At 48.7% G+C, this 13911-nt stretch overlaps 1 protein-coding gene across 2 annotated transcripts in view; it reads right to left on the bottom strand.

Moving 5' to 3' along the window:
- Nucleotides 1–1473: 1473 nt before the first annotated feature.
- The window catches only part of tgfbr1b (transforming growth factor, beta receptor 1 b), a 30062-nt gene continuing 17624 nt past the window's right edge, over nt 1474–13911 (bottom strand). The window contains exons 2-9 of one of the 2 annotated variants that reach the window (XM_037455407.2): nt 11677–11934; nt 10673–10942; nt 9583–9813; nt 8403–8570; nt 8151–8307; nt 6515–6639; nt 6255–6385; nt 1474–4239 (exon numbers count right to left, since the gene is read on the bottom strand). In XM_037455407.2, coding sequence (XP_037311304.2) covers nt 4114–4239; nt 6255–6385; nt 6515–6639; nt 8151–8307; nt 8403–8570; nt 9583–9813; nt 10673–10942; nt 11677–11934 — 1466 coding nt within the window. In that variant the 3' untranslated portion in view covers nt 1474–4113. Of the gene's footprint in view, nt 4240–6254; nt 6386–6514; nt 6640–8150; nt 8308–8402; nt 8571–9582; nt 9814–10672; nt 10946–11676; nt 11935–13911 lie in introns of both variants that reach the window. The other variant, XM_037455406.2, reaches the window with a different exon arrangement.

A 13911-nucleotide genomic window follows, 5' to 3' on the forward strand; every position in this document is an offset into this window, starting at 1 on the left:
GCTATGTTAAAAGTAACATACGTGTCAATCATCTCTTCCTATGTGGAGCTCTCATTCATAATCATCTGTACACACTTTAGAAAAAAACATCAGAATATGTCTAGAAATCCAAGAGGCTCGAGGTGAAGATGGTTCAGCGGTCTGAGGTGTCTTTTCTTCCGCTTTGCAGCCCCCCCCCCCCCTCCCCCTCCCAGCACACTGACTCCTTTTTTTGTCATTAAACTAAGAACATGTTGAACAAGGCGTTTGGAGCTCAGACGAGGGGACCTTTGTAAAGCGCTTTGACTGTACACGCACACAGCGGGCGGAGCAACAGCAAACACACAACTCGGATTCTGTTTTTTAAGCATTTCATAGAAACAAAGAGAAATAGCAAACTTGGCGTAAACAAAGCGAGAATAGATACACAGTGAGGTAAAACGCATTGGTCTTTGAAAGGAGGTATTTTCTCTTGGATTAAGTGACCTTTCCAAAATGTTAATGATGCTTTATTACATCTATGACGCCATCGCATGAGGCCGAAGAAGAAGGCAGCAAATAAACACGATAAAGCTTTGGTGCCACGGAGCGGGGGGGTGGGGGGGTTTGGGGGGCTGGCCCCGTGACACCCACGTTGCCTAACAAGAGAGGGGCTGAGGAACCTACATTCACAGGAGCTGCTGGCGTAGATGGAGTTCAGCCTCTAAGCAGGAAAGGAGGGGTGACAGGCCACGCCCCCTAAGAGTCATCTAAATAGACGGGGGGTCGTGAGGAGACATCTGTTAAAGTCAATTAGAGGATGTAGAATGACGAGAGACAGAAAAACAGGCAAGGAGACAGACGTTGGTCTTTGAAGACACGTTTTTACAGTTTGGGTTTCTGAAAGAAGAAAGTAGAAGGCTGCTGGTGACTTTAAGACTAAACCAAGTCGTCCTACTAGAGACGTACCAGAGGCGCTGATGTTGTCTCTGATGTCCCAGAGAAGGACGTTGCTAATGGAACCACACACACATGGCCCTGGTCTTCTCTGTAGAACCCCGTGTGACCCCTTCTGTACACATTCAACATTGAATGTTTGTCCCATCACCTCCTCCTTTGATGAGGACCAACACCTGAAAGCTCAGAACAAAGTGACCGGTTTGTCTAAATAGGGCACAAATTTCATAAAGCTCAATTTTGACGTGCAAGGGTTTGGTTTTATACTTTGAATTGTCGACCACTAAAACATTGACTGCTTTGAGAATTTTTGACAGACTGCAAGAAGCTGTGAATTCTGAACCAAAAAGTGCTTCTGATGGTACGGGGACCTAAAAGCTAGAAGAAGCTAGAAGGCTTTTGTACGCCAACATGAACCGTTTACCAAACAGGTCCCTCGGCCTCATTTGTATCTCTGCAGGTCGGATGGAACCAGAACAAAAGATGCCACAGTGGTTTGGGGGAACACCAGGGCAGCTGAGTGACACCAGTGGATCTGGGAGATCCATCGGACGAGGGGGGGGGGGGGGGCGGAGCAACATGGCACAGAACAATCAATCAGAGGATGTTGACATCCAACGCCAGCTCTCGCCTCTGGAGTAAAGCGAGGCGGACAAACAGGTAGCAGCACATCAGAACATCATGAATCCACAAGGAAGAGAACACGGAGAACACCAATACTTGTAACACAGGTAACCCCCCCCACCAGCAGTAACTCCTCCCCCAGCAGTCCTTGCTCACACGTCCTGCACTCAGATGGACTACTTGTGGACCGAGGGACTCGGACTCAGACCCAGGAGCCCCCCCCCCCCGTCCCACTCAGGCCCTCATGTGCTATCAGCGCCACGGAGAACGCTCGCTGTGGTACTTGAGCCCCCCCCCCCTCTACACGGCACAAGAGCCGCTCACCATTGAAAGGCCTCGTGCTGCTCTCTATCACGGATCAGCCAAAACAGCCCAAAGGAAAGTTCTGTGTTATTTGGGCATCAGTGGTGGGGGGACGTGGGCGTGACCCGGTGCACACGGAGATCTCCCCACTGCTGATGCTGTGACTGTTTGAAAGGATCCGGATGCCAATAGTTGGAGTTTCTGAACATGCATAATTAGGCACAATTTACGCATCCCCTCTCTTTACGGGAAACACCCCCTTTCCCCTCGGGGGTTCACCCCAACGAGGCCTGGGGTGGGCGCTGAAGGTCCATGAGGCCCTTGGTGGGTTCAACAGGACGAACACTTGAGTGAAACAAACCATTAAATCAGGTGCTACATACATTTGTCCTTTAGATAGAATAATGACACCAACTTTTTATAGTAATCAATTAAATATATGTATATCATTTTTTATAAGAAAATAAAGAAAAACATAGTAAGAGCACATCCTGACTCTCGTGTTGGTCCCTTAAGGCTTGCTAAGATGAAATGGAAAACATTTTTTTTTCTCTTTCTAATTTTTTTTTTTTTAAACACATAATTCATTTTTTTTTGCGTAAATGTACATTCTAGTAGAAATAGTTTGCCACAATAAAAAAAAGAAAATACATGACCTGGGAAATCTATGGCTTTGTAAATCTCCATTTGCTATATTTTGAAAAGAATGTAATTCATCGAGCGTCCAACAAAGAAGGAAATGCTTGAGCAGGTCTCATGTGAGAAGAACAAAATAAAGAGTTTACATTATTAATGCTCACAAGTCTTTGTGTCCTTTATTCACCTCTTTTTTTTACCCCAAAAGCCATTGAGGGGCTTCTTGGTGACATCGTTGTTTCCAACTGAACACAGTTGGAGGTCCCAGGCCCGGGCTCGCTGGGAGAAGCCGTACCGGGAGTTGTTGCTGACGTTGTTGGGTGTTCAGGTGTATGTATGCATGTGTCGGGGGGGGGGGGGGGGGTGTTGACAGAATGGCACCAGAGAGTCAGCTGGCTTGTGGGTGCTGTGACGGCATTGTGTGCATGTGTCCCTCCTTAAATCTTGGGGTGGTGTGCAGAGTCGCTGCACGTTCCTGCATGGACACACACGCGCACACACACACACACACACACACACACACACGTACGCACACACGTACGCACGCAGCCACAGAAGCCAACATGAGGAGTCTGGGTTGTTAAAGCGCTGGCACTTTCTGGTTTCAGCTGGCTTTGGAAGGCATGGTGGCAGCGGATTGGTGTCGTTGTTCTTGCCGGTTTAGAAGAGTATAGAAAATAGACACATTTATCTACTGTATATTGCATATGTCGCAGCATGTTTGCCAAACAATAAAAGGATGAGGTCCCCGTGTCCAGTAATGACACCAGAAAGAAAGAAAACAGCAACCAGTCCAACAGGGACTAACGGGAAAGAAAGGTGCCAAGTTGTTGCAGAGATGGTTTGGGGGCTCCCCGACGTGTCCCGTGACCCCCAGAGTGCAAGCTTCAGTTCCCAATGCTACTGGAACACGACTCGGGGCGGGGCTGCAGCCCGCTCGCTCCCCAGCAGAACGTGACAAAGTGCACATGGACAAAATTGAAAGTATTTTTTCCAGAGCAAAAAGTTGTGTACTAAGAAAAGACAATGGGGTTAACTGGAATGCCTCACTGCCCCCCCCCCGTAAGGGACTGCAGTGATTCACCAAACACAACTGGTTCCATTTGGATCGGGTCTGATGGGAATATTATTTAAAGATGAAAATGACCTACTGAAGAGTGGCTCAACTCTCCAACGACAACAATGACATGCTATGGGGGGGGGGGGGGGGCTAAGGGGCATCCTAGGTGAACTCCCGGCAGCCGCTTAACCCATCAGGGATCGTTTCTTTTGCATGAGTGGGTGGAGGCGGGGCTTCAGGTGGACACCAGTCATCCCGATGGGTCTTCTTGGGATTTCGGAGTGAGGGTGGATGTTAGGCACAAGCATCCGTCATTAGATCCGCCCGCCCAGCTGTTCATGTGTGTGACTGCCAAGTGCAACGCACACGCTTCATGACTTCCAGGTGCATGTCTCAGCAGTTTGTCAATGAATGTAACAAAAATAGTAAAAAGAGCACAAGGGGATGAGAAGTCTTCACCTCTCCTCAAAGTAAAGGAACAGTCAATGATGCTAATGAAGATCATAATGCTAACGATATGGCCAGCCACAGTAGTGTGTGTGTGTGTGTGTGTGTGTGTGGGAGTGTTTGGTAGTCTACATCTTGATTCCCTCCTGTTGGCTGAGCTGAGACAGGGTCTTCTTGATTCGGAGAGCGGTGAGTCGGGCGGCGCTGTTGGCATACCAACACTCTCTCATTATCTTCGCCATCACCCGCAAGGCCTGCAGAGGGGAGAGGGGGGAGACAGTGGTTTAGAAAACAGGATGTGGGGTGGGCCGACATCTTGGGGAACTACACCCATCTGCAGTACGATATAAGGAAGTCATGGACGTGTTCCAAGTGGCATCGGGCGAAGCGGTGCTGAACCAAAGGGAATCTACGGGGGCCCAAAGCTCTGATCTCCATCCTATTGGATGAGCAACCTACAAACACCCGGCAGTTAGAAAATCAGCCAAAGCCCAATAAGAAGGACTTTAGTAAAACCCCATTGATATCAATAAATAAGGCTTGTAAAAGCATAATGCTTCAATATATTTCTATCCTACATTCAAGAAAATTGAATATAAGAACAGTCATTTGAGGCTTTTGCTACCATCAAACACTCAGAAGATGATCAACTAAAGACACTTATGGGGCTCCGATGTTTCACTGTCTTGTGCATTTCCTTCATGTCATCTTCACCTCTTCTTCTAAAGGCGAACCGCCTCTGTACACTTTCAGCTGACCCATCATGTGCAATGTTCTGGGCACGGAGGTTGAATCCCACCGTTTTTTTAAAATAACTATCCCCCTTGCCTCCCTTAAGTGGTGACTTCCCCTTAACACGAGGCTGTGAGCCTCTCGAGTGCATCCTAACTCCTTCACGTCCCTGCTGGTGAGGCTGTGAACAGCATCTGGGTCTCCTCGCTGCTACGGAACCTCCTTCAGGGCTAAGACACATTCCTCGGGCCGATTGTTGTCCTTCTACACTGACCGACACACAGGTCTCTATTGGGAGGGAGGAGAACCTTTACATGAGGGGGAAGAAGGCGCTGTGTTGGTTTCATTCAAACACACAGTAACAGTTGTACGCCATGATGTTTTCAGCTAGCTGGGCAGAGAAAGACATCACATGTCACCTTGCCTCACCGAGGTCTTGTTGGAGAGGGCTTTCTGAGGATTTTCTTTGGACCAGAGGGGAGGAAACATGATCATTGTGGCGAAAACCAGGCATGGGGCCTCAAATAGAACACAAACGAGCATTCAAAGGTTTGGATGGTGCCAGACAAAAGGTCACTGGTGTCCAACAGCCCACAGAAAGAGAGTTCTTCAGAGACGTCATGAAGGAGAGCGTCTACTGCAGCTTCAGCAGTGTGTGTGGGCAGCCGGCTTGGCTGCTCATGAGCCAGTCTGTGTTTACAAAGTGGCCTGGCGTGGTGCAGACTGTGATCCTGTCTGACAGGAGCTGAACCATTTGTTTGGAGGAACAGCTTGGGACCCGATCAAATAGTGGCTGCCGGTGACGGTTTGTAGCCGCGGCAGATGAAGCACCTCACGGCTTCTAGTTTACACGTCAAAAAGATGGACTAGGCCCTATCAAGTTATAGCCTTAAACATCTCATTTACAGGAAGGAAGGCCAACAAGCCATGCCACGTGTCACACCAAACATCCTGCCCATCCCTACTGCACATGTGCAAACTGGCACTACTGCAAAGTAGAACTGCACACTAGTCGTTAACCCTGATTTGGGTTTTTATGGAAATATGCACTATAAACAATAACATAAAACGGTAACATTTAGCCTTCACACAGTGCTGCTGCTTTAAATCACCTCAGTGAGCTCAAACGACTCCCAACAGGACGCAACACTCTCCGTGTAGTGGTGGGAGTGTCCATGTGTGTGAGAGTACAACACACTGAATACTGAAACCAGACCTGAGTACTTGCTTCCTCTTTGGAGACTGTGGGAACTGGTGTGTGTGTGTGTGTGTGTGTTTCATGGTAGTGAGAAGGACTCAAAAGTGTACTGTACTATAGAATCAAACTATTGATGAGCCAGAATTATTGTAAGTTATTTGTATGAGTCATGTGATTTTAGACATGCGTAGCATTTAGCTCGCTTAGAAGGAAACTGTACGTTTATCTATTAACACACACACAAAATTGGACTCTATAGACTCTGCCGTGACACCATTATGGTGAAAATATTGTACGAGTATGGAACCTGAGCTCACTAACAGGCCGTCTGCGTCTTACCTCACAGCTCTGCCAGCGGTTGGGAATGTTGGGGCGTAGCTTCTGCTCACAGACCACCTTCCTCATCTCCTCCACCGACGGATCTGACTGAACCAGGTCGTAGTAGGGCAGCTGGTAGTCCTCATGGATGCCTGACACAATAGGAACATACAAAAAGGTGTGAAGTGTGATAAAATGCATGGCGCTTTCCACTCACGCACACTCTTGACAGTATCTTCATCCCTCAGGCCATCTATCCGCCCACTGTTCAGCATCCTCACCTCCCATGGAGCAGCGGCTGGCAATCTCCCAGAACACCAGGCCCATGGCGTAGATGTCGGCCCGCTTGAAAGACTCAAAGTGTTTCATGTTTATGGAGTCGTCCAGGACCTCTGGAGCCATGTACCTGAGCGGGGAGAGGAGAGGTCAACCTTATTCTTGCTTACGCAGTCGCTGGCTACTTCCATCTCAACATCTGACTTGCAGAGGAAAACGTCAAATGACGGAGAGTTGAGAGCAAAGTGCACGAGGACAGCAGGAAGTGTTCCACCTGGTGTTGAATTCTGCCTCCAAGATCATCAAATGTGTGTAGTTTGTGTTGTGGCTCGTCTGACTCAGAGACGCTATCAGTGGTGTCATCACTAGCTCATTGAATAGAATGACAAAGTGTGTCCAAACTTCTGACTGGTACTGTATCTGGTGGCATCAGATCATCCATTTTTAACACGTGTTTCAGCCAAGGCCAGAGCTCTAGTCTCCACTGAATCATTTAGTGGCACTGGAACAGGACATGTCGTAAACAAACAAGGGAGAGAAACGGAGCGGGATGAAAGCTATGCTGATATCACTGTGGGAAGGAGGAAGCAGGAGACGGTTCTGCTCCCTTTCCGACCCTGCGGCTAGACAAGTCTGCACAATAGAACGAGCGGGTCCCAGAGGGACCCATGAAGCCACACGTAGACTGCGAGGCGAGATGAATAGCTATTTGTGTGGTTGCTCCATCACGGATAAAATACCAGCTTCCACCTACAGATTTTCTCATTATTTCACTTTTAGTTAGACCCTGAGACCATGTGGGCCTTCACACAGGTGGTTTTATTTGGGACGTTTTCATGCACGCCTATGCAACAAGTGCAGCCGCCCCCACTCTCCATCTACAGTGTTTAGTCGCTTTACCTTGAACACGATGACCTCAGTATGCTAACATGAGCGCACTCGCTTCCCTTCAGCTCCGTGGGTCTCTTGTGCTTTGCCGTCATCTCCGGAGCATTGCAACCAAACTCAGCACGCCACCGCAAGGGCACCAAGGGCCTCTCGTCATTGGTCAACGTACAGGCAAAGGACAGGAGATTCAAACCCTCCGTGGCTGCAGTTTATTCAGCTAACCCAGGGTTAGCATCCAAGAACAAGGACTGAAGGGAGTGCTGGACATTCTGCTTTTCATATGACCATCGAGCTGTGACCGCCGCATGAGAGGCGTCCAGAGTGGCGGCCCGTGAGCACGCACACTTAGAGGAAAAGTGAACTGCACCACTATTGGACCTGTTCCTGTGTCGTCTGCGGAACTTTTTGCCTTTGTCCACAAGGCTTATCAGCTAACTGGTTGTGCCGAGTTTCGTAATCACTCGTACGAGGGAAGCTCCCACAGAACGCTTTTCCAGCTAAACTTGAATGACGCATATTAATCCAACCCCCTTGACCTTGGAAAGTCCCACAGACTGAAACCCCCCCCCTCTGTACATGTCTGCATCGTTTCATTGTCTCCCTCTGATGTCTGGGTCGGATCCTCTCGGTACCGCGAACTGTTCAGCTCGCTCATTCAGCGCCAAAGATTTTTTTTTTTTTTATGCTTACAGAACAAGACGGAGAAGAAGAAGGTGACCAACAGGGGGGGGGTCAGTGTGGGGCGGGCGGTACCTTTTGGTCCCCACCCGGTGGTTGGGAGCGATGTCGATGGTGTCCGTGGCAGAGTCGTGGCGGACGGCCAGACCCAGGTCCGCGATGCAGCACGTCCCGTTCTTCTTCACCAGAATGTTCTTTGACTTCAGGTCTCTGTGCGCGATGGCCGGTTTCCCTGGAGACGGACAGCCGAACGTTCAACACGAGCACGGATTTGTAGGGAGATTTACATGTTTGTGACCTGCATGTTTGAGTGTGTGCGTCTCTCACCTTGTGTTCCCACTATCTCCATGTGGAGGTGGGCGAGGCCGCTGGCTGTGGACAGGGACAGCTTGATCATGCCCTCCACGGTCACGGTGTAGCGGTTCAGGTAGTCAAACAGGGAGCCGTGCTCGTGGTAATCCGACACCAGCCACAGCTGAGTCCACGTCCCGTTATCTAAGCACACAGGAAGGTGGAGATGAAGCTGCTGTCCTCGTCCCATGGTGCTTAGATGTGTTTGAACATGTGACGTGTGCGATCTCATCCAGATCACACCGACCTGTCTGGCCGGATGGTGATGGGATGCATTTTATGGTCAAAAGGAGCAGCTGTAAGACGTTTCATTTCCTATAAAACCGCCACAATAAAAGTCTGTCACTTGCTCTTCCTCACTGCAGTATTTATAGACTCCTCTCAATAGCCTCAAGCAAAGCTCCACTCATTCTGCGATAAACACATTTTCCTATAAATATTTCACAATAAAATCCCCCTGTAGTTTTTGTCACTCACTCTTCCTGTTAGTCGTTATTCCCCCCCCCCCCCCACATGTCAGGGTTCCCCAGACAAAATGGAAAAATAAGACATCCACACACTTTTCTTTTTTGCAAATCATGAAATCAAGATTTTTTTCCCCAGAAAACAATTTAGATGGTTGAAACGTTATGGGGTTGGGGGGAGGGGGGGGGGTCCGAGAGCAGAAGGGGGATTCAAAGGCGGTTTGTGTACCGCACTGATATTCAGCTGACATTAAAAACATCTAAATATGAGCTCTACGGGTCACATGCATTTCATGGTCTGATAAGCACATTGAAGAAGGGCGCGTGGGCCAGATTCTACAACTCTGTGTAAAAAGAGTTCAGACTTGACCAAGTCTGAAAAGTCTGCTCTGCACTCATCATGGAGATCTACTCATGGAGCTATGTCCTCTAGCATTATATCAGGGGTGTGTGTGTGCTGCTAGAGCAGTCAGACGGTGTGGTAATGTGTGCTTGGCTGAGGACTGTTACTCCCCCACACTGTCTACCAGCAGCTCCTTTGCAGACAGCTCTGGTCCTTACTGGAAGGAACACAGCGGCCTGATGAAGATCTCGTCTATGTGCTCTGATCCACCTTCACTTTAGCCGGCACGACTCACTGATCTCTCTTCATTCAGCTTCTCCTTGCTGGATGTGGTCTGACTTCACCTCACCTTTGTTGTCGGCGGCGATGAAGCCCAGGATGTTCTCGTGCCTTAGCATCACGGTCTGGTAGATCTCAGCCTCGCGGAACCAGGAGCGCTCCTCGCGGGAGGAGAAGATCTTCACGGCCACCTCCTCGCCGCGCCACTTTCCCCGCCACACTTCGCCGAAGCGGCCCTTCCCGATGCTCTCCTGGAGGATGATGGTCCTGGCGATGGTCCTCTGGACGAGTAGCGGAAGGCCTGGAGAGAGAAGCAGCACCCGGAGAAAGAACGCTTAGCACGTGTGGGAGGTAGTAGCACACTCCACGCTTCAGTCAATGAACCCACAGTAACAGCTTCACCAGCTGGAATGTTTCCAGAAGCAAGTTGGAGTCATTTGAGATGTCAAAAACAATAAAACAATGAAATGAGGATAGCTCGTGAGATTACAGCGGTATGAAGCGATCTAAAAAGGTCTGAAATTGACACCCTCACTTTCACAGACTGCTTACAGCCGGCGTTAGAAAAAATAAATAAGTAAATGGCCTTTTTCATACAAGTCATTGATCACACATCTTTATCACATCTGAGGTGATTGCTTCTGACATACGGGAGGCTTGTCGTGTTTTTTTAGATTTTTTTTTTATATCGAAACCTAAAACGAGGGCAGGAACGGTGAGGAAATGACAATCAGAATCCTCCTGTTACACTACACAGATTCTGACTTGGCACAGTGATTAAAAAGGCCCACACAGCTCTACCAGACACACACACACACATACTTTCATATTGTCAAATATGGTACAAATAGCTTAAAACAAACTGAATCCAAGTCATTGCTTGGCATCGTGTTGGAGGTGCCAGTCACCACACAGAGGTGCTAATTTACAGCTAGCATGACAACAGCTTTTGCCAGGCCAGTGTGTGCAGTCTGAATCTGGGCCAGCCAGCCTTTTATATAGACTTGTACTTTAAGATGTTGATTGCTTCAGAGTACACACACACACAATTCATAAGTGGTATTCAGTAGTATCTATCTTCTGACCTCACTCTAATGAATATATTCCCCAAAACACCAGCCTCGTTATTGACCTCTGTGCCCTCGCATGGACCATCGTACCTGATCCAGAGCCAGAGGTGGTCATGTCATAGATTAGATCCTTCAGCGTAGTTCCCACGGTGATGAAGGGGTGGTCAATGGAGGGGTCTTCTTCGTTGGGCACCCGGTGGTGGTGGTGGTGGTGGGCCCCGGCGCCTCCGGCCCCCAGGCCCCTGTGGCTGTGGCAAACATAGAATGCCAGGACCAGGAGCAGACACAGCACGCACACCGGGGCGGCGATGACCGCCGCGAGGGCCACAGGCCCCAGGGGGGGGGTCTTCGTGGTGCGGTCTGCTGAATACAAAGAGCAGGTACAAAGTGAGACGGATCCAAAGTGAGACCTGCGAGTGTGTAGGGCTGCGGCCGGGAGGCTGGCGGGCCAAGTGGGGCGGGGGCCACCTCCATCTGCTAGGTTGATGGGAGATTTGGCCTGAAGCTAACAGACACAACAGTCTACATGCTCTTCATCCACCTACTGAAGAGAATGTAGATTAAATACACCTGAGAACAGAAGGGCCAGATGACCTAGAAAGGCTGAATCCCCCCCGGCCACAGGTACTGCTGGCTTTGTGTTTACTGTTGCATGCTGGGATAGATTCTGTCTTCTAGAAACCCAACGGTCAATGAATGGAAGCCATGAAAGAAAGAAATCTCTGTTCCTGCTTCTGTCTGGGCAGCAGCTTACTTTGATTTCAAAGTATGAATAAAAACTTGATTTCACCCTGCAGTCCATGAAGAGCCAGCTGGGACCGGAACCGGACAAGCGGACACTAGGGGTAAATTTTTTTTTTACCCCATGAGAAAGCCTTGATACAAATTTTTCAAAATCCTGCCTGTTTGTGAATCAATGCACCACTTCAGTAACCATCATAATACATCTATAGCTCTTTAGCTTACATAATACAAGGTGGACCCACAATATATCTGACATAAGAAAAGTGATCCGCTGGAATGAATTCGCTTGAGGAACTGCGTGTGTGTGTGTGTGTGTGTGTGTGTGTGTGTGTGTGTGAGTGTGTGTTTACGAGGCAGGATGTTCAGGTCGGGCTCCTTGTTGCAGTAGTCCGTGTTGCAGCAGAACGGGTAGATGCCCGTGTCGAGCTTGATGGACGGGGCGCAGATGAAGGGCCGGTCCCTGGGGATCAGCTCGTTGCCGTGCACACACTGCCGCTGCTCCGTGGTGTGCTGGCTGCCCGACTTGCGGATGGAGACGAAGCAGACGCCGTCGTCCTTGGGGGTGCAGCTGGAGTTGGCGCTGCAGCGGTCGCAGTAACACTGAAGGCCTGGACGGAGGAAGGAGAGAGGGCAACCATGAGACTTTAAATAAAGCACACGGACATCATCTGACTAAAGAGGTATTCATTGGGGAAAAAACTGAAAATACAAATAGCTGCCTTCAGCTTTCAGACCTGCATTGTGTTTGTTACTCAGATGTGAGACCAGCAACCTCAGCAATTTCGTAAAGGGTTTGTTTAGCCTTCATACACAGTGAGTGAACAAGAGTCTTCTGACCTGCAATCAGTTCTTGGAGGTCAAATCATATTACAACAAGAGGAATGATGCTCTGTGTAAAGTCACATTCACACATTTTCATATCATGCACCATGCTACTGTTAAACAAAGGCTGTTATGGTGCGTTCAAAGACTGGTATCGCATCGCCACAGGTACAGTGGACCAGCAGGCTCTCTCACGCGTGGAATTCATGAAATAGTCTGGAGAGGAATTCCAGACAGACTTAACAACAAAACAACCATGACTGTGTGTGTGTGTGTGTGTGTGTGTGTGCGTTGTTGAATAGGAAAAAGAATACGGATAAAGCTGAACGAGACGGCTAAATTAAAGCCAGCTGACACTTGTCTCCTCTGACTCAGAAGTCAGATGTGTACACACACACACACACAAGACATACCTAGACAAAACAACTGCAAAAACCACTGGAATGTTCTCTGTATGAGCTCTCTGTATGAGGGAAGGTTATGTTTATAGCGGTATGAGCTAGCTTCGCTCTGATGTTTCGGCCAGCAGTGAGAGGGTCAGGAAGGATCCACTGAGGCTACAGCGTGTGAGCAGGTGAGATTGGACTCTAGCAGGCATCGCTCTGCAGAGGCTGGATCACCATGGCGACGGGCCAGAAGCTCCATGAGAGGCCATGGTCGTTGGGTCAGCACTTCTGTTATTAACTAAATGGTTGTGTTATTGTCATGCAGCAGTCTGAGGAAATCGGTTTTATTAAAAAGAGCAGTCGCCAGCAGAGATTTCCAATTTCAGCGAGTCCCCAAACAAACAACGGAATGCTTCAATAAAACAACAGCACAAGAACCCAAACCACGACACAACTGCTCCCTCTTTGGACCAGCACGGCGAGTCACAGCCCTTCTACACACAAAGCGTCTGCCGATGACCCTGCAACGTTGAAGACCCCTTCAGATTGAACTACTGAGCACCGATGGGTTGTAACGATGCAGTAATCGTGCACAATGGTGCGTTTGTGTTCGCCTGCAGCAGCGTGTTGTTTCTAATGCTTCCTGAATCAGAGGAGACTATGAGATGTCAGTTGTCCAACTCCAATCGGAATTGAATTTGTGGCGCTCACAGAACACAAAACTAAATAGAAGAACTGGGATTCTGCCTCGAGGAACAGGGAGGTTGTGTGTTATTGGCATTATTGTGCAAATGTGGCACTGTGGTTTCAGGACTGTTGGTCAGAAAGAAAGAAAAAAAGACACCTGTGACCACAAAAAGTATCAAGTTTACTTAAGTGAGAGCGATAAGGCTTAGCTACTGAACTGTTAACTAATGAAAAATCATTAGCATGACCACTTAGACATAATGTATGTACAGTATAGAGGACATAGAATACCTTAATAAAGCTTAAAATCTGTTACAATGGTGTGTTTGACCCCCTTTCGCCTTCAGAACTGCCTTAGTTCTACGTGGCAGTGATTCAACAAGGTGCTGAAAGCATTCTTCCATATTGATGGATAGCAATATTTGTGGGATGCACATCCAGGGCACGGAGCTCCCGTTCCACCACATCCCAAAGATACTCTATTGGGTTGAGATCTGGTGACTGTGGGGGCCATTTTAGTACAGTGAACTCATTGTCATGTTCAAGAAACCAATTTGAAATGATTGGAGCTTTGTGACATGGTGCATTATACTGCTAGAAGTAGTCATCAGAGGATGGTACATGGTGGCCATAAAGGGATGGACATGGTCAGAAACGATGCTCAGGAGGTCGTGGCATTTAAACGATGCC

This window comes from Pungitius pungitius, chromosome 19, assembly GCF_949316345.1.
Source record: "Pungitius pungitius chromosome 19, fPunPun2.1, whole genome shotgun sequence".
Taxonomy (NCBI): Eukaryota; Metazoa; Chordata; class Actinopteri; order Perciformes; family Gasterosteidae; genus Pungitius; species Pungitius pungitius.